At 37.3% G+C, this 27,809-nt stretch overlaps 1 protein-coding gene across 10 annotated transcripts in view; it reads right to left on the reverse strand.

Annotated features, from left to right (window-relative positions):
* Positions 1-4,837: 4,837 nt before the first annotated feature.
* Positions 4,838-27,809, reverse strand: part of wt1b (WT1 transcription factor b) — a 58,963-nt gene continuing 35,991 nt past the window's right edge. For 7 of the 10 annotated variants that reach the window (XM_062026514.1, XM_062026538.1, XM_062026497.1 and 4 more), the window contains 6 exons: positions 18,978-19,058; positions 16,464-16,569; positions 16,231-16,381; positions 9,606-9,695; positions 5,403-5,495; positions 4,838-5,271 (listed from right to left, as the gene is read on the reverse strand). In XM_062026514.1, the coding sequence (XP_061882498.1) occupies positions 5,150-5,271; positions 5,403-5,495; positions 9,606-9,695; positions 16,231-16,381; positions 16,464-16,569; positions 18,978-19,058 (643 nt within the window). In that variant the 3' untranslated portion in view covers positions 4,838-5,149. The remainder of the gene's footprint in view (positions 5,272-5,402; positions 5,496-9,605; positions 9,696-16,230; positions 16,382-16,463; positions 16,570-18,977; positions 19,059-27,809) is intronic. The other 3 variants (XM_062026546.1, XM_062026563.1, XM_062026555.1) reach the window with 3 other exon arrangements.

The raw sequence follows: 27,809 nt of genomic DNA on the forward strand, positions 1-27,809 counted from the left end.
AACAATGAACAGAGTTGTACTTTTTAGATGTCAGGGCCCTATGCAATATGTACACATATTCTTAATATAGTATATATTTTAACTGACCTTTATTTGACTATGTTTGTCTTTTTGTAGGTGGCTAAAATACGCAGTGCTGCTGACCGCCGTCTAACGTTACGTTACTGTGTGTGATACATTGACTAACGTAACGTTAAGTATAGGTACCTCATGCAACCCTGCCTAAAAAATCACTTGACAAAAAGTATGAATAAGGTAGCAAACTGCAGTGGACGCAACATATTGCCGTGTTTGAAATGACGTTATAACCATAAACATCTTATAAGTAGACGCAATATTGGTTGCTGTGACGCGAGCAATTTGCATCTTGAAGTGGTGATGAGGAGCCGGCGAGCAGCCTAAACTGATAGTTGACAGGTAGAAAACAAAGATGCCAGGCTGGTGTTCAGCGTTTTCCTGCTCAAATGAGCGGACTGTTGAAAATAGGAATCGGGGGATTACTTTTCACAAGTAAGATTTAACATGAATGTACTATTGGTTGTATTTTATGAAAATAACATTACCACAGAGTTGAGAAGGAGCAAAGATCTTCAATATTTGTATGTGAAAATCACAAATAAATCTTCTGGGGGAGGATGACGCCCCTAAAGGGGTTTGGTTTACAAACTTTCTGCCCCACCTAAAACAAAATTCACCAGCCGCCATTGATTATAATGCATTCTCATTTTAGGCAAAATATAAGACAATACTTTCTTAACAGTATAATTGTAACCAGGAATAAGTTTTCAAGTAACAATATTGAAATACTAATATTGTTGGGTAAAACAGAATTTGGTTTTATTCTGAATCCAGTGAAACAGATAGGTGGTTTTAGCTGATATAAAGACTTTCAGGTGTTTATGTATGTTTAAGTATTTGGCAGACGCTTTTATCCAAAGCGACATACATAAAAAATACATATATAACAATCACTGTAAACATGATCATTTAAGGGAAAATTGTAATACAAAATATCAATACAAAGTGTCACGACAGAATAAACTCTCTGCTGCTGCAGCAACAGAGATACGGTCTATAAGATATATAGATATCTAATGTATTCATACATTGTTTATGTAGCATGTCTATATAACGTAATCATATTGTTTCTTCAATTTAAAAATATCTGACCGCTTTTTTCCCCCTTCTCTGGGATTATATTCACAGTTTTAATCTCGGACGTCTGGTCATTTATAGTGTATAAGAATATTCTATTACTGTTAAGCAAACTATGAATAATAAAACATGTGTCCGTTATCATAGCTACATGTATGACAAAAAAGCGCGTGAAAATGAGTGGTATTCAGTGAGGTAAAATGAATTAAATGCGTTGAGAGTTCATTGCTCCTGCCAAATGAATTGCACTGAGTGGAGCGGATCACCACTCCAAGATGGCGGCCCCGCGTCTCGTCTGCGCCAGTAGGCAGTAGCGCTCGATGCTGTGTCTACTTATAAGATGTCTATGGTTATGACGTTAGCAGTGAGTTTACAGCCTCACTGATTTAACTACACAGCAAATAAAAGTCATGTTACTTAGCCAATAAACGTTATCTTACATTCAAAACTTACCCTTCTTTGTGCAACTTCAAATGTCGAACGAAGTTGGAAGTTGTTGCGTCTCCGTCTGTAATATTCGAACTGCGTGATTTGCATACGGCAATTCTTTGACCAAGTCGTAGTTTTTATACCCGAACGAAACCAACTTTGGTATAAATCTTTCTCACTGGCGCGTTGTTTGACAACTCTTGTTCATTGGTTGTCCTGCAATTTGATTGGCTGAATGCTGTGTGATGAAAACAACGTAGATCTAATTTGATTGGCTGTTGTACTGAGAGCACACACGCTGATAGACAGACACGTACAAAATGAAAGCTACGGAGCGCTCCCAAATAACTTTTTAAGCTTTAGGTTTTGGGGAAAGTAGCAAGTCATGTCAAGTCAAAAGGCTCAAGTCCAAGTGAAGTCACAAGTCATTGATGTTAAAGTCTAAGTCGAGTTGCAAGTCTCTTTACATTTTGTCAAGTCGAGTCTAAAGTCATCAAATTCATGACTCGAGTCTGACTCAAGTCCAAGTCATGTGACTCGAGTCCACACCTCTGGCCGGCAGCACTCATGCAGCCCCAGGCGGTGACTCTACTACCAAAGGGCGTAGCACCAGAATCTAGGCCCACATACGCAAGACTCCTAAAGGAAACCCTCATCCCACCCTAAACCCAACATCGCCACCGCATACACATCTTGTTTACATGTACTAAAAAAATAATTATTGCATGGATTTGGTTGATACAGGCTTTTTTAAAAACACACGTAAAAACCTTAATTACAGTTTTTGATGTTTTAAAGATGAGCACAGATCCGGTGGCCATGGATGAAGCGCTGGCTGTCCAAAGTCGGGACCCGGGGTGGACCGTCTGTGCATCGGTTGGGGACATCTCTGCGCTGCTGACCTGTCTCCGCTCGGGATGATCTCCTGCTGGCCCCACTATGGACTGGACTCTCACTATTATGTTAGATCCACTATGGACTGGACTTTCACAATATTGTGCTAGACCCACTCTTACGTCCATTGCACCGGTCGCCCAGGGAGGGGATCCACACATCTGCGATTCCCTCCAAGGTTTTCTCACTGTCCCATTGGGTTGAGTTTTTCCTTGCCCTGATGTGGGATCTGAGCCGAGGATGTCGTTGTGGCTTGTGCAGCCCTTTGAGACACTCGTGATTTAGGGCTATATAAGTAAACATTGATTGATTGATTGATTGATTGATTGAGCTTTGATGATGTCTGTGTTGAGTGAAGTGTTCGAAGATAGGTTTATCCAGGTGGAACGAACCATTTATGACATCTTGTTTTTTTAACTTACATATTTAAATAGAAGGAAAAAAATATTTAAACTTTACAATGCCCTAGGGACTCCCCTGTGTTTGGGCCCCTGGTACATCCTCACTTATGCTGCAATTAGGTAAGTAACTTTTTCTCAGTACTTCTGTGCATATCAAAAGGGTTTTAAAGGCCTACTGAAACCCACTACTACCGACCACGCAGTCTGATAGTTTATATATCAATGATGAAATCTTAACATTGAAACACATGCTTATACGGCCGGGTTAACTTATAAAGTGCAATTTTAAATTTTCCGCCACACTTCCGGTTGAAAAACTCCTTTGGATATGACGTATGCGCGTGACGTCACAAAATCCACGGAAGTGGTTGGACCCCATCGGACCCGATACAAAAACCTCTTGTTTTCTTCGACAAAATTCCACAGTATTCTGGACATCTGTGTTGGTGAATCTTTTGCAATTTGTTTAATGAACAATGGAGGCTGCAAAGAAGAACGTTGTAGGTGGGATCGATCGGTGTATTAGCGGCTAAGTACAATACTTACAGCAACACAACAAGGACTACTTACTTAGCAGACGCCTAGCCGATGCTAGCCGCCAAACCCACGGATGAAGTCCTTCGTCGCGCCATCGATCGCTGGAACGCAGGTGAGCACGGCTGTTGATGGGAAGATGAGGGCTGGCTGGCGTAGGTGGAGCGCTAATGTTTTTATCATAGTTCTGTGAGGTCCGGTTGCTAAGTTGCTAAATTAGCCTTAGCGTCGTTAGCAACAGCATTGTTAAGCCTTACCAGGCTGAGAATTTTTAACCGTGTAGTTACATGTACATGGTTTAATAGTATTGTTGATCTTCTGTCTATCCTTCCAGTCAGGGATTTATTTATTTTGTTTCTATCTGCATTTGAGACAGATGCTATCACGTTAGCTCATGCTACAGAGCTTCGTCGATGATGGGTGTCCTTCGTCGCGCCGTCGATCGCTGGAACGCAGGTGAGCACGACTGTTGATGTAACCGTGTAGTTACATGTACATGGTTTAATAGTATTGTTGATCTTCTGTCTATCCTTCCAGTCAGGGGTTTATTTCTTTTGTTTCTATCTTCATTTGAGAACGATGCTATCACGTTAGCTCAGTAGCTAAGTGTGTCACCGATGTATTGTCTTGGAGATAAAAGTCACTTTAAATGTCCATTTCGCGTGCTCGACTCTCATTTTCAAGAGGATATAGTATCCGAGGTGGTTTAAAATACAAATCCGTGATCCACAATAGAAAAAGGAGAGAGTGTGGAATCCAATGAGCCAGCTTGTACCTAAGTTACGGTCAGAGCGAAAAAAGATACGTCCATCACTGCCTCTCTAGTCCTTCACTGTAACGTTCCTCATCTACGAATCTTTCATCCTCGCTCAAATTAATGGGGTAATCGTCGCTTTGTTGCTCCGAATCTCTCTCGCTCCATTGTAAACAAAGGAAAATTGTGTGGAATATTACCTCCTGTGACATCACGCTACTTCCGGTACAGGCAAGGCTTTTTTTTTATCAGCGAGCAAAAGTTGCGAACTTTATCGTCGATTTTCTCTACTAAATCCTTTCAGCAAAAATATGGCAATATCGCGAAATGATCGAGTATGACACATAGAATGGATCTGCTATTCCCGTTTAAATTTTAAAAAATCATTTCAGTAGGCCTTTAATGGTGCAAGCAGGAGGCTTGGTATGTGTTCTTTTTTTTGTATTTTGTTTTTTTAAATGAGATTTATTAAGCTCCAGATGTTTCCAGTTATGAAGATGTGCAACTTAGATTTAGGGGGGTGAGACCTGCACCCCGTCAGCGTGGTGCTGTTTTACTACCTGTCACCCCCCCCCCCCCCAAACCCCCCCAGCCCCCATCAATTCTCATAGGTGGCCTCTTATAAGCTGACACACACTTAAGAGTGATGTAGATCACATTTATAGACGTACAAAACATAGAACATACAAAAGTAATGTGTATAAAAGAAAGCCACATACAGTATGTACAAAGTTATTAGGTGTGCATCGCGTGTATTTACAGTCTGTTCATTTCCTTAATCCAGTTTAGCACGTTTTGTGGAAGAAAACAAAAGAGTGCTATAAAAAATCATTCCTGGGCTGGGAGTGGAAATGACCCAAAAAGAGTGCATCTTGTGTGCATCAGCTGTGCTCTCCGCCTATGCACATTTGGCAAGGCACCATGACCTCTGACCTGGCTCCCAGCCTTCTCTTTGGCTGGCACCGTCCTCTTTGTCCTCTTCTCAGATGGCCGGCTGCAGCTTGGTCAGGTTCCTTTGGTGCATGCTGTGGTGGCGCACCAACTCGTCGGAGCGGGCAAACTTCTTCTGACAGTTGGGCCAGCGGCAGGTGAACGGCTTCTCACCTGAGCAGGAAGAGAAGGGGAAACATTCCAAATGAGGGTGCAGTTTTTTTTTTAGAAACATCTGAATGATCTCCATGTTGTGAATCACCAGGGGAGGAATGCAGTGGAAAGAAATAAAAAGGTATACGCACTTGTTTTACCTGTATGAGTCCGAATGTGAGTCTTAAGGTGGTCTGACCGTGCAAACTTTCGCTGACACGTCTCGCACTCGAAAGGCTTCACTCCTGACAAAAACACACTAATTAATCATAAAGCAAATGTAATGCATGAGCTGACCACAATACTGTATATCCCCCTGTGTGGTTATATTCCTAAACTTATTTTCCTAATATGTCTACAAAATTAAGTATTCAAAATCATCATCATAAAATCATACTCATACTAATTGTACAACATATCATACTCAGTATTTCATCATTTAAGTAGCGATGGAGTGCTTACCTATACTTATTAAATACTGTATAAACACATTAACACACAAACATATACATACATATACATATATACTGTATGTATATACATATACATATATACTGTATGTATATACATATACATATATACTGTATATATATATATATATATATATATATATATATATATATATATATATATATATATATATATATATATATAATATATATATGTATGTATGTGTATATATATATATATATATATATATATATATATATATATATATATATATATATATATATATATATATATATATATATATATATATATATATATATAATATATATATGTATGTATGTGTATATATATATATATATATATATATATATATATATATATATATATATATATATATATAATATATATATATATATATATATATATATCCCCATCCATCCATCCATCCATCCATCCATTTTCTACCGCTTGTCCCTTTCGGGGTCGCTGGAGCCTATCTCAGCTGCATTCGGGCGAAAGGCGGGGTACACCCTGGACAAGTCGCCACCTCATATATATATATGTATATGTATATATACATATACATATTAATAATAATAAAAATGTATATATACCTGTATATAAACGCAACACTTTTGTTTTTGCTCCCATTTTTCATGAGTTGAATTCAAAGATCTAAATCTTTTACTATATACACAATACCTATTCCTCTCAAATATTGTTCACAAATATGTCTAAATCCGTGTTAGTGAGCATTTCTTCTTAGCCAAGATAATCCATTCCACCTCAAAGGTGTGGCATATCAAGTATGCTGATTAAACCGGCATGATTATTGCACAGGTGTGCCTTTGGCTGCCCACAGTAAAAGGCCACACTGAAATGTGCAGTTTTATGACACAGCACAATGCCACAGATATCGCAAGTTTTGAGGGAGTGTGCAGTTGGCATGCTGACTGCAGGAATTTCCACCAGAGCTGTTGCCCGTGACTTCAATGTTCATTTCTCTACCATAAGCCGTCTCCAAAGGCGTTTCAGAGACTTTGGCAGTACATCCAACCGGCCTCACAACCACAGACCACGTGTAACCACACCAGCCCAGGACCTCCACATCCAGCAGGTGCACCTGCATGATCGTCTGAGACCAGCCACTAAAACAGCTGCTGCAACAATTGGTTTGCATAACCAAAGAATTTCTGCACAAACTTTGAGAAACCGTCTCAGGGAATCTCATCTGCATGCTCGTGGTCCTCATCGAGGTCTCGACCTGACTGCAGTTCATTGTTGTAACTGACCTGAGTGGGCAAATCCTCACATTTAAAGGCATCTGGCACGTTGGAGAGGTGTTCTCTTCACTGTACAACTCTAATAAAGCAAAACTGCACATTTCAGAGTGGCCTTTTACTGTGGGCAGCCAAAGGCACACCTGTGCAATAATCATGCTGTTTAATCCGCATCTTGATATGCCACACCTGTGAGGTGGGATGGATTAACTTGGCAAAGAAGAAGTGCTCACTAACACAGATTTAGACAGATTTGTAAACAATATTTGAGAGGAATAGGTCTTTTGTGAATATAGTAAAAGTTTTTAATCTTTGAGTCCAACTCATGAAAAATGGGAGCAAAAATAAAAGTGTTGCGTTCATATTTTTTGTATATATATATATATATATATATATATATAAATAAATATATATATATATATATATATATATATATATATATATATATATATATATATATATATATATATACACACACAATAAAGGTGTATATATTCGTATATATTCTTTCTAATCTGCCTCTTTAAGGTAAATTAGAATGTATCCGGTAACAAATGTGTCCCTGCTTGGCACTCAGCAACAAAGGGTTGGAGTTGGGGGTTAAATCACCAAAATGATTCCCGGGCGCGGCGCCGCTGCTGCCCACTGCTCCCCAAGGGGATGGGACAAATGCAGAGGACAAATTTCACCACATCTAGTGTGTGTGTGACAATCATTGGTACTTTAATCTTAATCTTAATCATTCATTTTACTGCATCATGGGCATAACACAATTAATTATTGTGGCCACCGTGTGTCGCTAAAAACAAATTAACACTCAAATTTAAAGACAGCATAAGTTCATTCCAGACTGTTAATAATAAAAAGGTTAGTGTTTTTCCATTCCCACCATTATTACTGTTTGACTAATTCGAATTGATCAACAAAATTATAAAAGTATGTACAGTATGATTTGTGCTGATATCATATTGGATCACTATCAGTATTGGCCAATACCCAAAACTCTGATATCTGTATTACATCTGAAGTGATCTGGACCCACTATTTCTACAACTAATACTGTAACTATGTTTACTTTGCAGTAGTGTCAGTAAGTTATGTACTAATTAAAGTACCAGTAGAGTGGAAAAACAAGTTGCCTCTATATTGAAGCTATCATCATATATATCTTATGTATGACACCAAAAGACTTCCAAAGTTTGTGAGTACCTCGATATGATCAAAAAAGTGTCAATCTCACAGACATTCCCGAGCCATTGTGAGCGTTAATGAATAAGCCAGTCACGTGATCTGTGACGTAGCGTTAGGAACCCGAGACCCCTTCCCTATCAACAACAATGCTAATCATGCAGACTTTGTGAAAGCCAACGACGATTACTTTCGGAAAAATTATGATCCAGTACCTTATATTTTTGAGCCCTAACACAAAGAGGATGAGCAACAAGTTTTATAAGCCGAGTGCTAAACGGATGCAACTTTATTGTGACACTATAGCAGCATTGTTAACATACAAACTAACCATAATCAACCATAATAAAACAAACACTTTCAGTACAATTTCCACTCTTGCTGAGATGCCAACCGACGGGACGCTCACATGATTCCGTTTGGATGAAGATTCAATTGCAATTCCCACGAAGAGGTAAAAAAAAGTTGCTGAAACTACGTCTTTTTCGCCATCTCGAGGGATGTGAAAGTCGACTAGCCTATCAGTCCATGGCCACATTTGTCTACTACCAGGTGAGAGATGCATGAATGTACTTTTAGCAAGTTTGAGAAGAAGCAGAAGCAGCCGCCAGCTCAGTTTGTTAACAATAGCAGTGTAAGCTAGCATTAGCTCACTGCTAAAATAGTGCCGCTAAAATAGTCAGTCTGTGTTGGCGCTTATGATAACGGTATCACTCATATTTAGTCCATTTTCAGGTCACGACATGTAAAAGGAGCATTGTTAGCGCTTTCTGGATGTTTTTAGAGGGTATAATGAGCGCAATAGAGCACCCTCAAATGTTAGCTATTTATTTACGATTTCGAATGCATAAAAAAAGCCAAGCATATGTGTTCTTGTCTTACATAAGAATTGTAAATGATAGACTGCACATCTCTGTCCAATATTTGCGTATTTCCAGTATGACTGATCTGATAATATGGTCGGAGTGCAGAAGCGTTACTACACTGACGTAGAATCTACGGAAATACCTGAAAATATTCGGAGTGGAATATTCAAAATGGCCGATTGAACTTGCAGTATTTTGTGATATTTAGACGGTATTTTCACATACTTTGCGAATTGTAAATACAATTGGATATGGTTTCATGGCTACAATGAAACACAATTAAGCATATAAAGTCAACTTCATGTTCCACTCTATTGGTACTTTGAAGCATCTCCTATTCATTTGAAGTATTAAAAAAAGACTGGCTGCACTTATACATTCAACTATGCTATTTGAGTAAAGCACACTTGAAGTGTAGTTGCACAACTTTTGGATCAATTGCGTAACTACAGTTTAAACAAGACTTTTCCACAATCAAACACTTAAGAAAAAGAAAAGTGGAGATATTATTTTTGATGCATGTTGAAACACCAAACACAAAAACTGGCGACAAGTAAGAAGTTATGTTAACCTGTATGTCTGCGCTGGTGCCGCTTCAGCTGGTCCGAGCGAGAGAATCCCCGACCGCAGTCTGTAAAATCGCACTGGTACGGTTTCTCTCCTGCAACATAAACCATGCACATTGTCAGTATTGTTGGCGTTCAATTGCATTTTTATTCCGTGCATATCTAACATGGTACTTACATGGTACATACTTATGGCAATAAGTAAGTCTTAACATGTCACTGGTACTTCCAATTATAATCACAATTTTTATACTGATCATCCTCTGCTGTCAATCTTGTTGTTTTGTAAACACAGCTACTATAAGCTCCACAAATATTTGGACTATGACAGTTTTTTTTATGATTATGCCTTTACAGTATAAAGTGTATTAGTAATAAATCTAAATATTACAAAAAATAAATCATCATGCAATTAATGTGTTGATTTTCAATTTCAATTTAAAAGGGAACTTTATGAGAGACAAAAAAAAAAGGTTTATTTTTTTCGCTTTCTAACATATACAAATCAGCTCGTTCTAGGCGCTGAGCAATGCAGCGAATGAATGGGAGCAATCAATTCTTCCTCTGAATCACTTTAAAAATGCATTAAAAAAATGTCAACAATACTTATTTTACGTTCCGTAACCCATATAATAACCAAGCTGTAGCTACATTGTTATTGTAAAAGCGAACACTGAGGAAGTCTTTTTGTAGCGTACTAACACGTTGGCGTGCTTCGGTATTAGCAGTAAAAGCTAGGGCTGTGAATCTTTGGGTGTCCAACGATTCGATTCAATATCGATTCTTGGGGTCACGATTCGATTCAAAATCGATTTTTTTTTTTCAATTCAACACGATTCTCGATTCAAAAACGATTTTTTTCATGATTAAAAACGATTCCCTATTCATTCAATACATAGGATTTCAGCAGGATCTACCCCAGCCTGCTGACATGCAAGCAGAGTAGTAGATTTTTGTAAAAATCTTTTATAATTGTAAAGGACAATGTTTTATCAACTGATTGCAATAATGTAAATTTGTTTTAACTATTAAATGAACCAAAAATATGACTTATTTTATCTTTGTGAAAATATTGGACACAGTGTGTTGTCAAGCTTATGAGATGCGATGCAAGTGTAAGCCACTGTGACACTATTGTTAATTTTTTTGTTTTTTTTGATAAATGTCTAATGATAATGTCAATGAGGGATTTTTAATCACTGCTATGTTGAAATTGTAACTAATATTGATACTGTTGTTGATAATATTCATTTTTGTTTCACTACTTTTGGTTTGTTCTGTGTCGTGTTTGTGTCTCCTCTCAATTGTTCTGTTTATTGCAGTTCTGAGTGTTGCTGGGTCTGGTTTGGTTTTGGAATTGGATTGCATTGTTATGGTATTGCTGTGTATTGTTTTGTTGGATTGATTAATAAAAAAAAATGTAAAAAAATGTTTTTAAATAATTTAAAAAAAACAAAACTATTTTTAAAAAATGAGAATAGATTCTGAATCGCACAACGTGAGAATTGCGATTCGAATTTGAATAGATTTTTCCCCACACCCCTAGAAAATGTAACTACGGCAAGAGATAAGCTAGCTTGTACGTCAGCACGAAACGCGTTTGAGTTTGTAATGCACAACACAATGCAATACGACACCAATTTGTACTGACTGAAAAACATGAACAATCACATTACAGTATCTGTAAAGTATTAAGCTACATTTCCTATTGTTTGTACAGAGCTGACCTAGCCAGACAGCGAATGTACTGTAGTTGTAATAACACGCATGGGGTGCTTCGTGTATCATGATCGATATTAAAGTGACTCACTCGATGGACAGTTGTTGGTCTGGTCCAGCTGGCTGGAGACGTTTGCTGTTGATTTTGGGTAAGCAATCCATTTATGTAAAAATAGCTTGGCTCCAACTTCCATATTTATAGCCCTGTCACTTTCACCTCACATTATCGGCTTCCGTCTGCTCCAGCGTCTCACTCTTCCTTTGTGCTGGCTTCTATAAGCAGCAGTATATTGAGCTACAAAAAAATTAGGTTGTAAATCCTCATTTGTCCAAAAACAGTCGTCTTTGTTGTCTGTTACCAAGTCTGCCACGATTAGAACACACACTTGTGTTCGATTCCGGAAGTAGGAACAAACATTAGTTGCGAGAAGTCAGACTATGGTAACAGAAATCAATGCGCGGAAGAAATCAGTCCCGGAAATGATTAAAATTATCAAAATACGGTAAATATTGAACCTATTACATATTATTATGAAAAGTTGTTTTAAAGGGCTTTAAAGGCTACAACGGTGACTCCCATTAGCCACATCTTTGAGAAGTTTTTTTATCATCCTTAAAATCGTTTAAAAAAAGACATGTGTTTTCTTGTCTCTCATGATGATTGTAAACGATAGGCAAAATTCCAAAAAAGTGCAGTTCCCTTTAAGCGCTGTGACAAAACAATGTCATTCACTATTTAGCATTTAGGAATTAAAGCTACATGTCCAGGATAGCATACTTAAACACACACTAAACATAGAACCACCATTTTGACACTTGAATGAAATTAATTTGCAGTAAACAAAACCCATGGACATCATTGAATTACGAGTATTAAACAAGATGATTATACAGTAGCACCTCAATTTACTAGTTTATTGGGTCTGTGACGGTGCTCTTAACTCAAAACACTTGTATCTCAATTCAACATCTCCCATTGAAATAAATTGAAATCAATTTAATTTGTGCTTGCCCCCATAAAAGAGCACAATTAAACATGCAACGTGGCTTTTAAAAAGAAATCTAACTTTTAGATTAAAAATATTGTATAAAAACAATAAAATAGAATGTACTATTAACAACTACAGTAGTTTTATGAAGTAATGTAACAATAACGTACAGTGTTTGTCTGGAGGTGGACATCAGCAGCGTTTCAATATTTTCTTGAATAAATGTTCGCCATTTAGGTATTATTTTAACATTCTTGTCTGGCGTTAGACTCATTCTGCCTCAGTATGTTGCAGGTCAGCAGTACAAAATGACATCCATCTTTAGCTGTAAGCTAATGCTAGCAAGTAAGACCAGATGTTTCGGGCGGATCTCACGGGGTTCACTGTGACATTTGCTACGCCAACTAATGGCAGGGATGTTTGTAATTTAATGATGTGCATACAACTTAAAGCAGTGGTTCTCAAACTTTTTTCACCAAGTACCACCTCAGAAACAATTGGCTCTTCAAGTACCAGCATAATGACCAACATTTAAATACAGTAGGCAAATGTTTTATTTAACAAGTATATTTCATATTTTGGCCACTGTAACATTACACACAGTTTGAACAGTAACACTGTGTTTGAATAAAGGAAAATAAAACACTGTCCTTTAATCGAGTGATGTTTCGGCGTACCCCTTGATGGAGCCCGTGTACACACAGACAGCTCTTATGTCAGCAATTATGTCAGTTGAATCACTGAAAAACAAATGGATATTGTCTACATAATGTACCTTTAACTGTAATGTCTTAATGGTAAATTGCATATTTTTGTCAAACCTCTTCATTAAAGCTGAAACTCAAGACTCGATGTAATTATTTCAAATCCATTGTGGTTGTGTAAAGATGTAAAGATATTGTCAAAGTAAAATCATACAAAAACTGTCACTCTGTAAATACTTCTGGACCTTATTGTAACTACATTTACAACAAGAATGATAGCAAAGAATGTGGTAAAATTTATAGTACAACTCAAACGTTTGGACATATTTACTTACTGTTATAAATGAGATGATCTAAAACCTTTGTATCTATCAGATACCGTATTTTCAGGACTATAAGCCGCTACTTTTTTCCAACACTTTGAAGCCTTCGCACTATAAAAAAGTGTGGCGAACTGAATTCTTCTTCACTAACGGCCATAATGAAGAGTTGTGTTATTGTTTGTGCTATGATGCCATCTTTTGGACAAGTTCGCTCACTGAAGGTACTGCGGGTTGAAAATGTACCTCCTGTTTCGTTCTTTGAACCGGAAGTACAACCATTCTCAGTGTTTCTGCTCAAAATGATTGTAAAATCATTCCTCCAAGAAACATGTTTTAGTTTTACAATATAACTAAAACAATTCATACTTACTAAACCACCCTATGTGTGATGTCTGTAGGAGTGTTTTCATGCATATTTGTATGTGCTAACATAATGTACTCAAACTAGGGTCACTAGCATTAGCGAATATGCAAACACATTTACAAGTGTCTCTGTTAGCATTATTAACTTACAATAGCATACTTTTTTCATTGTTTCAGTTTTGTAAATTCACCAAAACGTCACCGTGGAGTTATTAAGGCTGTTTATTTGATTGGAGAGCTGGCTTCTGCAGCTAGTGGGTTCATGACGATGACTTCTGTTTTGTTTGATCAGCTGTTTTACTTAGGGATGATGTTCGAAACCGGTTCTCCCGGTTGTTCGATAAGAAAATAACTGATTCCATGGACTCAAATCCCTTTTTGAGAACCGGTTCTCGTTATTGAGGCCACTATAGTAAAGAAAAAGAGTTGGTTCTTTATTCGAATCCCTGGGAACGAATCCCTTCTCACAGGAAATGCCCTTTGGGACATAACAGGAAATGACGTAGCTGAGTCTAATGACTGAGCTACGTCATTTCCTGTGACGTCACACAAGCAGCAAAAATAATGGACCGGAAAAAACGCTTCAAGGCATGGCTTCATTTTAAAAAAAAAATACGTCGAGGAAACGGCAATATGCAATTATTGCCAGGCTTCGCTCTCATGTAAGGGGGGGAAGTCCAACAAGCATAATGAAACATGTTCAGGCTGCACATAACCTGAACGTTCAAGAACCGTGTCGTGTCTTCGACACGTGGAGAAGCAGCGACAGAGATGACGAAGCGCGCCCCTTTCCTCTGCTTCAAACCTGCAGCCCAAGTTCCAGTGAGAGTGCTGGTGAGTAACTAACGTTAACTGTTGCCGGTTAATTTCCATATTTGCTCACTTGTAGCCTTTAGGCTAAAATAACCTTACCTTTTATGTCAACCAGGACTGCAGTGATGTTAGCTAGACTAACGTTACCTAAGGATAGTCAGTGGCTAACGGTAACGTTAACGTTAGCCTTCTTGTATGTGTCTGATAACGTTAACGTTATCTTGTAGCCTACACCACTCCAGAGTTTGCAGGTCTGTCTAATAAACTAGTGCTTTCTTTCTTTCTTTAGTTTATTTTGTGCATGAACACACTTACAGCATAACACATCACAGTTTCATATCATTTCACTTTACATCATGTCTGAAAAGGAGTAGGAAGAAGTAATGTTTATTTAATCCTATCCTTTTCCCACTTCAGAGCGTTTACAAATATATACATCATTTACTGACCTTTTTATAATAAAATAACATCTGTGAATTAGTATATACAACAGTTGTGTAATATGTAATTAATTAATTCAGTCATTATTAATATACTGAGATGAAGAATATCTTATTTTCAATAAGGTTGAAAGTATTTCTCATAATTCTTCTTTGTACTTTGTAAGCACTATTAATTTGAACAACCTCTTAAAGTGGATCATATCAGTACAATGTTTAACTTCATTACTTAATCTATTCCATCATTTAATTCCACATACTAATGCTAAAGACTTAATAAGAGACACCCTAGTCTTCACATTCAGCTAATTTCCCCCCTAATATTATGCTGTGTCTGTCCCTCATTTTCCCTCCAGGACAAGGACGTGCAGTCATTCCTGGAGGAGGCCACACTGATGGACCCCAGAAGGTTTAGATACAGACTGGAGGAGGATGTCGTCAAAACTATCTGTGTGTCCAAGCTAGTTCCACGCCAAATGAATGTGTTTTTTCCACCGTTGGCGACACGATTAGCGAAGAGCGGGTCAGACTTGATCCTGAAAAAGCAGACATGCTAATTTTTTGGAAGAAAAATTGTTGATTGATGACTGTGGCGTTCTTAGTGTCATAGTGTGTGTAGTTGGTATGTTCCAATAGCAGCAGAAGTGCACTTTCTGGAGAGCTGTATTATGTTCAGTTTTGTGCCCAAGGGACTGATTTTATTTAACACTATATTATTATTTATACTTCTATAGTGATCACAGAGACAGGTTGTTTTTGTGTTACTGTATATATTTGTTTTTCTGAAAAATCCCACTTAATATACTTTGGGTAACAACAGTCAATATTTATTTATTTTATTTTTTTAGGGGGGTAACAGTCAATATTTATTAATTTATTTAATTTTATTTTTTTCTTATAAAATAAAAGTGAGCTTTTGTTAAACCAAATATTGTGTTTTTTTCCATACACAACAACCTATCTGGATTTGATAAGAGAATCGAGAAGGAATCGGTTCGATAAGAGGATTCGATAATGGGCTCGAAGTCGATCATTTCTTATCAAACACCATCCCTAGTTTTACTGCCGTGTTACAGGCACGGTTTACAAATAATTAGGGTGCGTGAATGAACATTTACAAAATCTTCTGTACCGATATACTGTATATCTGCGGCTTATAGTGCGATGCGGCTAATAAAAATATTTTTTTCTTCTAAAATTTGGCGGGTGCGGCTTAAATACCGGTTTGCTCTACAACCCGTAAAATATGATACATTTATTACTTTATATATAAACTCACCCGAGTGTTTGCGTCCGTGCAGCTGAAGATGTGACTGTTTGAAGTACTTCTTGTTGCAGCCAGGATGGGCGCACACAAAAGGACGCTTCTGGGCTTCGGCTTCTGATGACTTCACAACAGGAGGAGCCAGACTAGGAACTCGTCTGACATCCTTTTAGAAGAAGAAGAATAGTATTTAATTTGTTTACTTGTGCTGTTTTTTTCTATCTGTCTTTCTTTTGTGTGTGACTGACCTGAAGCCCCCTGTAGACGCCGTGTGTGTGAATGTGGTACTGGGCGCTGAGCAGCATGGGCGGAGGCGCGGCTGTGTGTTCGCTTTCATAGCTGGGTGCATGGCCGCTATACAGCAAAAACACAAATATATGTAAAATTTAAATGGGTAAAAAAAGTGACATCAGCAGAAACAAGATTATGAGATTCTTGAAAGTTATTTTCTTATACATAAAAACAGCAGTAGTTCGTCTGTGGGAACCAACATCAGCCCTTAATGACAGGTGATGACCCACACTGTGAAATATTTCAAGACTGTACAAGTATTTCTCAATATTTCTGTTGACTATTGTTTACAGCCAGTAAAAATGCAAATTCAAAAGCTCCACACATTTAAAAAAAAAAAAGGCAAAAATGTGTATGCATATGGAGAGACATGTGTATTGTTTTGCAACCAAACAAAAAAAACATATAGAGAAAAAAAAAAATCTATCAAATTTATTTATATAGCCCTAAATTCCGAGTGTCTCAAAGGGCTGCACAAGCCACAACGACATCCTCGGCTCAGATCCCACAATCTTATACAATAATTTCAAACAAAAACTTTGGGTTAAAAATCTTTTTTTTTTTGGCTACAAAACTTTTGTTTCTGGTTATGACTCAACTTCAATCTTGTGGGCAGGCTGAACGATATGTTAAAACCTTTTCATTTTTCATTCTCTGTTGATGGAGCCTTTATACATGTTTGTACATATATATATATATATATATATATATATATATATATATATATATATATATATATATATATATACTATATATATATATAAATATTTATATATACAGTATATATATATATATATGTATATATATATACTGTATATATATATATATATATATATATATATATATATATATATATATATATATATATATATATATATATATATATATATATATATATATATATATATATTTAAATCATTTCATAATGTTATAAAAAATATTGTCCTTTATCGTATTGGCAACCACAAATATTGAATCAAATCAAATCGTAGTTAAAACAAATTTTTACACCCCTAATACATACATACAGTACATAGAAAAATGGATGGATATGTATATACACACATACTGTATATATACACGTATATACACACACACACACACACACACACACACACACACACACACACACACACACACACACACACACACACACACACACACACACATGGTTTATGTTAGAGTGGCTGTGCCAGCAACTTAAGGGTTTCAAGTTCAATTCCCGCTTACGCCATCCTCTTCTTTTCCGTTGTGTCTTTGGGCAAGACACTTTTTCCACCTGCTCCTAGTGCCACCCACACTGGTTTAAATGTAGCTTAAGATGTAGATGAAGCTCTATAAAAATATAATACGCTTCACTGATCTTTGGCAGGCTTTTTTACACTAGGACGTTGGGTCCTTGAAAACAGTAAAGAACTTCCATCACAAACAGGCACGCCATAAGTTAATTTAGGGCCATCACAAGTTTAAAAAAAGTTAAAAAAATATATATTCATACTTTTTTTGTAATATTTTGCAATACAGGAAGGTAACAATTCACCTTCCAGGTGATATGTGAATCATGTTCCATAAAACATAGTGACTACATTATGCGTTTTTAAATTAGTATTTAAGATTTGAGCAACAAGCTCCCATTAACACACGCACACACACTGAGTGCAAAGAGTAGCAGTTTATCCTAATAGTACAAAGTTAGCGGTCAATATTCGTTTCCAAAATGTTTGGTGACTATATGCTGAAAATATAAACAAACAAATAAATACATTAATTAAAAAACACACAAAACACAGGAGTGTACAAAGTGCAGCCTGTGTTGCCAATAAAATGTATTAATAAAATAAGCAGCAACAAGTAAAAAATAGAGCAAAAGAAGAAAAAAAATATTGCCATACTAAAAACTAATATTAACATCTCATATATTTACATATTCGTCTTTAAATATATATACTCTAAAAAAAAATGCATGCGTCATAGCCAATTATGCAAATTATATGATGACGTTATATTGACACCCCCTACCACACCCTCACCCCCACAAATCGATTGCCAAACATTAAAAAGACAGGAAAAAACATAACCTTATGACCTTATTTAACTCAATGCGTGTGTAAAAAACACAAGTAGCACTTATTAGTAGGATGCAATGCACTGCATCTGTTAATAAGCATATTTGATTCATACCACTCTGTAAATCACAACTGAGCAGCCCTCATTAAAATGTGCAGGTGTTCCAAAAATTTATATCACAAACATGGCTGACCTCACGGTGACCTATAAGTGAGACCTTGAAGAAGTGAGGAGCAGTCGTTATTTTTCAAAGACAAGCACAAGCTTGCACACTGAAACATTCAAACATTATTATCCTTATCTCAACCGTCTCATTTCCCTCGGCAGAAGGCCAGCAGCCATCTGGCTTCCTCTACTACTTTTTTCCCATCTTTAAAACAGCAACAGATTATTTGTTTTTTTACCTCTTCATGGAAGATGCAAGCGAGTTCATCTGGTTCCACGTGACACACTCCAGCTGAGACGCCATTTGGTACAGGTTGTCACTAGACCACAAGCAGCACAGAAGTCACCAACACTGCAGTGTGTTATTCAAGTAAACACTTGCAGAAAACATGGCTGGAAGATTGCCCAAAACTTTGAAGATGTGTGAAGTTTGTGTGCTTTTGCTTTGGCTTTTTGGAATGTTACGTCGAAATGCTGGAACAGCATCACGCAAGATGTGAGCACATTCAACCCACTGTAAACAAATAAATACTGCAATCAAAATGGACTTTAACATAACAAATGACTGTAAAAAAATATTATACCCTTATATATATATATATATATATATATATATATATATATATATATATATATATATATATATATATATATATATATATATATATATATATATTTAATTTTTTAATTTTTTTAACATTATTAAATTTTATTTTTTTTCGATCACAACAATCAAAAATACTCTCCATCTCCATCCATTCAATTTTAACAAGGTGAATATAAAACAGAAAATAACATGGTGTGTGTCCGAAAAGGAGCAGGAAGAAGCAAAAGCTTATAATGTCCTGCCTCATCACTCAGACATAATAATCTGATTCTTTATCAACAACAGAATAAATGATAACACTATTGAACAACATTAATTTAGTATACATTATAATATGTATTATATTATAGTATATTTATCATATAATTACAGAATACACATAATTACATCCATGAAAACTCAAACTACAATAAAAAATAAATACAATTAAAAAAAGGGTAATTTGTATGAAAAAAAAATATTCTTACAATATTCAATGTTTACTCCTCTATATTTGTTTCGTATGTATTTTTAAAGTCAATGATGTTATTGCTTTGTTTGATTATCTTATGTGATTTATTACACAAAGTTTCCCCACAAGCTGGTATGCACAAACTTTAAAGAGTTGAGTTAACACATGGCTGTCTTAGATTCAATTTACCCCTCCGTCTTTGAGCGTTTTTTAAATATTTGGCAGCAGCAGTTTATTTCTTGCTTTATAAATTACTAGTGCAATTTTGAATTTCACCAGATTCATAAATTGTATTATTTGTGACGTTATAAAGTGTACATTTGTGGGTTCCTGATAGCCAACATATATTTCACAGTAATTACCTGTTGTTGCACTGTAAAATAATGTAATCATAGTCCTCTGTAGTATGACAACAAATTACTGTAAATTGAAACTGATTTGTCTCTTAAGAGGTTCCGTAGACTACGTGGCACATCCTTGTACAGTTAGTGGCTGTATCTGGTGAAACGAGAGTATATTTTACAATAAAATTACAATTGTGAAGTTACAGCATATATTGTAATTAACTGTAAGATCACAGCTCTGCAGTAACATTAAAACATCAAAACACATGTTTTAGTGCAAAATTAACTCTGTGCTGTTTGCTTTTTTCGGCTGTTGAAGAAAGAAGAATACTTTTTCCCAGCATCAACACAAGAAGTTGTTGTCGAAGTCATCCTATCTTGTTATTTTAAGAACAGCAGTTACGGTACTTTATTTTTACACTCGTATGACAATTATTCATACAACAAGAACCCCCAATGCAATGCAACATGGGTGTCCAAACTGTAGGAAAGTGTAGGATACTTCTCTTGTTGCCTTACTTGTATTTTGACTTTATTAAATGTATTTATATTATCATTTGGTGCAGCCGGGCCGGAGCAGGAGGGGATAGAAAGAGAGAAAAAGGAAGACAGAGGGGGGAATTGTGGGGACAAGAGGGGGATTAGACAGAGAGACAAAAACAACAACAGCAAACACAACAACAACAACAACAGAGCAACATCAGCAAATACGACATGTACAAATATGATGGTAAAAGTAAAAGCAAATAAGCAGTTAGCGAAAAATTTTAAAAAAATACAGAAATGACAATGAGCATTATTACACTAAAAATGGAGCAATATGAATACCAATAGAAATAGTGCTATTGATAATAAACAATACCAGTACTTTACCTTTATTATCAACAATACAATTGTTCAAATGCAACAATACATATACGTAATGATAACTTGAGATACGAAAGAATGCAGAAAAATGGAGGGTAAGAAAGAGAAGCAACCTACATTAACCTTGTAGATTGTTATAGTAACAATAGGTTAAGCTTTGTCAGTGTGCCATGTGTTATACACAGTTTACCCTAGGGCAACAACGTTAATATATGTTTGATGAAACGTGATTATGTGCATGAGTGTATGTGTGCATATGTACTTGTATATGTACAGTATGTGTATGTGTGCTTGTACAGTGAATGTATATGTACAGTATGTGTATATGTGTGTACAGCGAATGTATATGTACAGTATGTGTATATGTGTGTTTGTACAGTGAATGTATATGTACAGTATATGTATGTGTGTGTTTGTACAGTGAATGTATGTGTAGTATGTGTATGTGTGTGTTTGTACAGTGAGTGTATATGTACAGTATGTGTATATGTATGTTTTTACAGTGAATGTATATGTACAGTATGTGTATACAGTATGTTTGTATAATGAATGTGCGTGTGGATGTACGAACTTTGAGTGTGTAAATATGTACTGTATTTATTTGTATATGTATGTGGGAGCGTAGGTACCTATGTATGTCTGTATGTATGTGTGTGAGTATATGTGAATTTGCATGTACAATACATTTGACTCCCAGTGTGTGCGGGAGCCAGAGTACGGCCCCAGCCTCCCCGAGAACCCATCCCACAAACAGTAGGTGTGGTGCCCAGGGAACCAGGGGCCACCGCCCCCACGCAACCAAGCCGGACAGCGACAGGAACCCCAGAGCCTGGCCCACCGTGCCGCCCACAAGGGCCAGCAGCAGGCCGCAGACAGACGCACCCGGCAGAGGACAAGGCACGAGAAAAACAGGTGGCAGCCAGACCCCAAGCCAGCGAGAGACCACACCCCACACGGACAGAAAGGCGGGATGCCCCGCCCGAGGGGCCCGGAGACCCCCCGCAACCGGACGGGAAGACCGCCCCCGCCCCACCGGCAACAGGGCCCCCACGAGCCCACCCCCCCACCCCCGGAGAGCGCGGCGAGGCCAGCCCACGGCCACCCCACCCAAGCCGGCCGCCACAGGACCACCCAGCACGGGGCCACAGGAACCACCCACCCCACCCGCAGGGACCCCAACGATGGAGATGGAACAACCAGCAACCGCCCCGCCGAGTCCCCCCCCTGAGGTAGGGGAATAAATAAATAAAATAAAAAAATACATAATAATAATAATAATAATAATAATATTAATAAAATATATTTTAAAAAAAAATTTAAAAAAGGAAAAAAAAAAAAAAAAAAATTAAATCTATTTATAAAAAAATAAAAAAAAAATAAAAAAAATTTAAAAAAAGAAATAAAAGAAGATCACAGACATGCTGACACACAAGGTCGCTACCCCAACAACTGGCCGACTTGCAGCACCTCGGAATACCCTGCAGCACCAAGCCACCACAGTAGACGCAGGGACCAGACCCAGCAGGCCCCAACCAAGACGGGCACCCGGAAGGGATGGACGGCGGGACCCAGGAGCTCCAGACACGCAGTCCGGATGCAGTAGCCTGAGGCGCCGACCCCCACCCGACAGGCAGGCCCAGAACGTACCCCCAGAAATATACATACATATATATATACATACACATAAACATACACATGTACACATACACACACATACACATGCATACACATACACATATACAGGTATATACATACATACATACATACATACATACATACATACATACATACATACATACATACACACACACACATACACATACATATACACAGTTTGTCAGCCCCGACAACCACCACGCGCCCGCGCTGCCACCAGTCACAACATCAGCCACCCCCTGCACCAGACCCAGCAGCCACGGGCGCCCACACCACAAACAAACTGCGGCCTAGGGACCATTTTTTTGTCCGCAGCTAGTTTTTTTATCGGCCCTTGGCATGTTCTGAAAAATAAATGCATTAATTATTAATGAAGTATATGAACAGGCTATGGGCTTCTTGTGGTCCTAAACAAGATTGTCTTTATGGCCTTACTTCTGTTTTTAGTATTTCTTGTGTAACACCCTACTGTGGCCTAGTGAGTATTGTAATACAGTCATCCATCACCGCAGCACTTGTAAAGGTGACTATTTGGGTGTTATTTCTTAATGTTGTAAAACATAGTTAGAAAGTCGTAAACAGTTGTTTTATGCTCTAGCTATGAACATATTCCATCTATAATTAAAAATTCCAATTTTAAGGAAATTAATTTACCACTGCTGGGCCTGGAACCAATTAATAGCGATAAGCAAGGGCTTACTTTATTAATCTTGGCGACTAGTAGTAGTAGTAGAAGTTTAAATAAAAAGGTAAAATAATCGGTTGATATGTCCAAGGGGAAATACAAGTGTTTGATAATCCTACAGCATTGAAGCCAATTCAAAACTGCTACACCACTTTGGTGTTAATTGAAAAAGTAAACAAAACACAATACATTGGGGAAAACTATGAAAAATAAAATGTTCTATAGACAATATATTTTGTGGGAAACAGTTCAGCTAGAACAGGGGTCAGCAACCTTTACCACTCAAAGAGCCATTTTGGCAAGTTTCACAAATTAAAGAAAATAATGGGAGCCACAAAAAAAAATTTAAAATTTAAAATGAAAAACACCGCATACAAAGTTTAAATGCTTTGTGCTATGTTACGCACTTTAATGTGGAAATTTGATGTTAGTGCGGCCCGCGAGTTTTGAATGAATGGCGCTTGATAGAGTCATACTTGCCAACCCTCTCATTTTTCCCGGGAGACTCCCGAATATCAGGGCGTGATGACACTGCTTTTGGCGCCCTCTACAGCCTGCCCAAACAGTGTACCTGCTCGACCACATGTAGAATGCAGTTTCAGCTTGCTCACCTAAGTGACAGCAAGGCGTACTACCTCAGCAGCCACACATCTTACACTGACGGTACCAATACCCAGAATCCCATGCAGCCCTAACTCTTCCGCTCAACCAACGCACGGAGAGGGGGGGGTTGATGTGTGGGGGGATTTGGTGGTAGCAGGGGTGTATAATGTAGACCGGAAGAGTTAGGGCTGCATGGGATTCTGGCAGTGGCGTGCCGTCACTAGAGGCAGGGGAGGCACGGCCTCACCTGCCATCATGGAAAGAAAAAAAAAAGTAAAAAGAAAAAAAAATTAATTAAATTGTTATATGTATCCAGTAATTATACTAAAGTTATTTTCCATTTAACTTCACCAGTTTTAGATTATTTTTATTTTTATTTTCACATTTGCCGTTCAAATACTGAGAAGAGACGGTGCGGTGATCAGCAGCCAGTTGAGGCACGTCACTGATTTGTGCCTCAACATGGATTGTGCGCAATGACTCGGCTAACTGCTGGCCTGCTGTGCAGTGAGACTGTATTGCTATATGAATTATATTATACATTTCCATAGTTTAGTTAGCTGAGGTATATAATGTACAGTGTATTTTGTCAACAACTGTGTAACGTATTTCTTGTGCTGAGCGATCATAAAACTGGAGGCTCGTCTCATAACCCCGCCTCCTGGTGCCAAGCACCTCCGCCGCAGAATGCATCACCCGACGGGAGCGCCACACCAACCAAAGCCCACACCCAAACCCTCCACGTGCAAGACCGAATCCACCCAAAAAAAGACACTTAACAAGAAGCCAAAAAGTGCAAAAACAACAATGCTTGCGCTGCAGGAGCCGCGAACGACCGCAGGGACACAACATTAGGTACACCTGCACTGCAGGTTCATATGTTTGTAAATCTGACTGTGATAATGCAGTCGTGCCTCACCAGACATTAACCTCACCGCACGCCACTGGATTCTGGGTATTGGTTGTGTTGTGTTTATGTTGTGTTACGGTGGGATGTTCTCCAGAAATGTGTTTTTCATTCTTTTTTGGTGTGGGTTCACAGTGTGGCGCATATTTGTAACGTAACAATGTTAAAGTTGTTTGATACGGCTACCGTCAGTGTAAGCTGTGTGGCTGATGAGTAAGTATGCTTTGCTGTTTCCTATGTGTGCAAGTAAAAGCAACGTACAACATGTGGCCGGGCTGGCACGCTGTTTGTAAATGCTATAGAGGACAATTACTGCAGTGCAATTAGGGCACTCCCTTTATTTAGTAATTAGACTGTAAATAGGATCATATTTTCCCTGGGAGTTATCTATGAGTGACACTGAGATCCATAAGTCTCCTGGGAAAATCGGGGGGGGGGGGGGGGGGTCGGCAAGTATGTAGCTGAGCCGCATCATAGTGGTCAAAGAGCCGCATGCGGCTCCGGAGCCGCGGGTTGCCGACCCCTGAGCTAGAATGTAACCTTAAATAGTATGGTCGTTCTAGAAATATGGCCATAAATATGTCACGATGACGGCTTTCGATGGTATGCTAAATTAGCAATTATTACATTGGGCTTTTGCGGTGATGCAAAACTTACAATTTAACTTACAGGTTGATCTTGTTTCCCGTCTCTTCTGTCCACCATTTTATTCCCGAACCTGTTTCTTCTTCCTCGTAATTTTTAACTTGCAGAAAATAGTTTATTTACTTGCGAATCGTTGGGCGGGAGTAAAAACATGTTTGTGTTTGTGGAGTTTTAGCACTAATTTCGCTCCATAAAAGAGAAGATTGAGTCTGTTAGGTTTAAAAAACACGCGGTAATTAACAGTCGTGGCTGGAGGCAATCTCCTGATGTATTTTTACATGTATGTATATTTGCCTGTACTGTTAACACATGTTACATGCTTGACCCTGTAACATTCCATATTTTTTTAGGGGACAATAATTGTTCCAAATACAAGTAGCCATTTTTAATGCTCTAACAAGTGAGAATGCATCTTTGAGAAACAAGTGTGTTTAATCTTTGTTTTAATACATACATATACATATATATATATATATATATATATATATATATATATATATATATATATATACATATATATATATATATATATATATATATATACACATATATATATATATATACACATATACATATATGTATATATATATTTATATATGTATATATATATATATATATATATACATATATATAAAAACAAGTAAAATTTAATAATATATATATATATATATATATATATATATATATATATATATATATATATATATATATATATATATATATATATATATATATATATATCAATCCATCCATTTTCTACCGCTTGTCCCTTTTTGGGATCGCGGGGGGTGCTGGAGCCTATCTCAGCTGCATTTGGGCGGAAGGCGGGGTACACCCTGGACAAGTCGCCATATATATATATCAGTGGAGGCTGGTGACTTCCAGAATTGAGGAGGCCATTTTTTTCCGCTTGCTCACTTCACTCGCGATGGAATGTTCCCTGTTCTCTTATCTGTCTTTGTGCTGGCCAAAGGCATACTATTTGGAGTGTAAGCTACAGTCAGAAAGTTCTTGCTGATGCAATTCATTGTGCAGACCTTAGCCTTGTGCCTTCCTGAAGAAATTACATTGCTGTAAGTCTATGAGCCTGCCTGATAATTAAGCTGAGAAATGACATTTGGATGTTATATAAACGCCAAGTGAACATGTGTAAAAGGCAGGAATTTTAATTATGTAGTTAAAAACAATTTTGTTTAGCTTACATTTTTCATTCTTCTACAGCTTCAACATGTAATCACCAATTTAATCAAGTTTAGCATATAAAAAAGATAAGATAACACTTTCTTTATCATATGTAGTTTTATTCAATATATTTAATATAAAATATGTAAAAATATGGTTCCAGTTGGCTTTATCTGCTGAGAAACACAGACAAAATGGAGTGTTATTACTACTGAGAACTAGTGGTGTAACACTGGTAGAGACATCTAATTAGTTCAACTCACATCTGGTTTAGCTGAGGGGCGGCATGCTCTCTCCTGGACTCCACTCCACAGGTTGGTGCTGGCTTCATCATTCTCAAATTGCGCCAGAATCTCGCCGATTTCCGAGGTCGTTTTAAGCAAAAGTATTTGGCTATATGAGCTATAAACTTCACGGATGATAGCCAGGGGTGTTCTCTAAATTTCCTGAAAAGCACAAGTTGATAGGACACTCGTAGCCACTATGGCGAGTGTTTGTTTGACTGAAGTGGCTGGCGAATTCTCAAAATGGCTTCTGTGTTGATTAGGAAAGGAAAGGATTGATTCCAAATGAACCAGTAGCATGTGATTGGACGAACAAAATGTCAATCTTTCAGCCCTGGACACAATGCATGGTGAGGCCAGGCCTCCGTTGCCCACCCATTTTCAGTGATCTGGCCAATCACATATTGGCATGAAAAAGCATGCATTACATTGACTTCTATGAGAAGCTAATTTCCTAGGGGAGGCCTGGCCTCCCTTAATACAAACTGATAGGGAAATCTGGCCTGTTGCTTTACAATTGCAATATTGGGTTTTAGCCATGGGAACATTTAGATTTATGAACAAAACTAAAATAATATGAATATAAAAAATAAAAAATATGTTTTTTGTTAAAATAAATAAATAAAATAAATATATTTATTGTTTTTTTTAAATCTCTCTCTTCTCTCAAATTATTGGGGAGGCCAGGCCTCCTCCACCTCTATGGAGGAGCCTCCACTGATATATATATATATATATATATATATATATATATATATATATATATATATATATATATATATATATATATATATATATATATATATATATATATATATATATATATATATATATATATAT

The sequence above is a fragment of the Entelurus aequoreus genome, linkage group LG02, assembly GCF_033978785.1.
Source record: "Entelurus aequoreus isolate RoL-2023_Sb linkage group LG02, RoL_Eaeq_v1.1, whole genome shotgun sequence".
NCBI lineage: Eukaryota > Metazoa > Chordata > Actinopteri > Syngnathiformes > Syngnathidae > Entelurus > Entelurus aequoreus.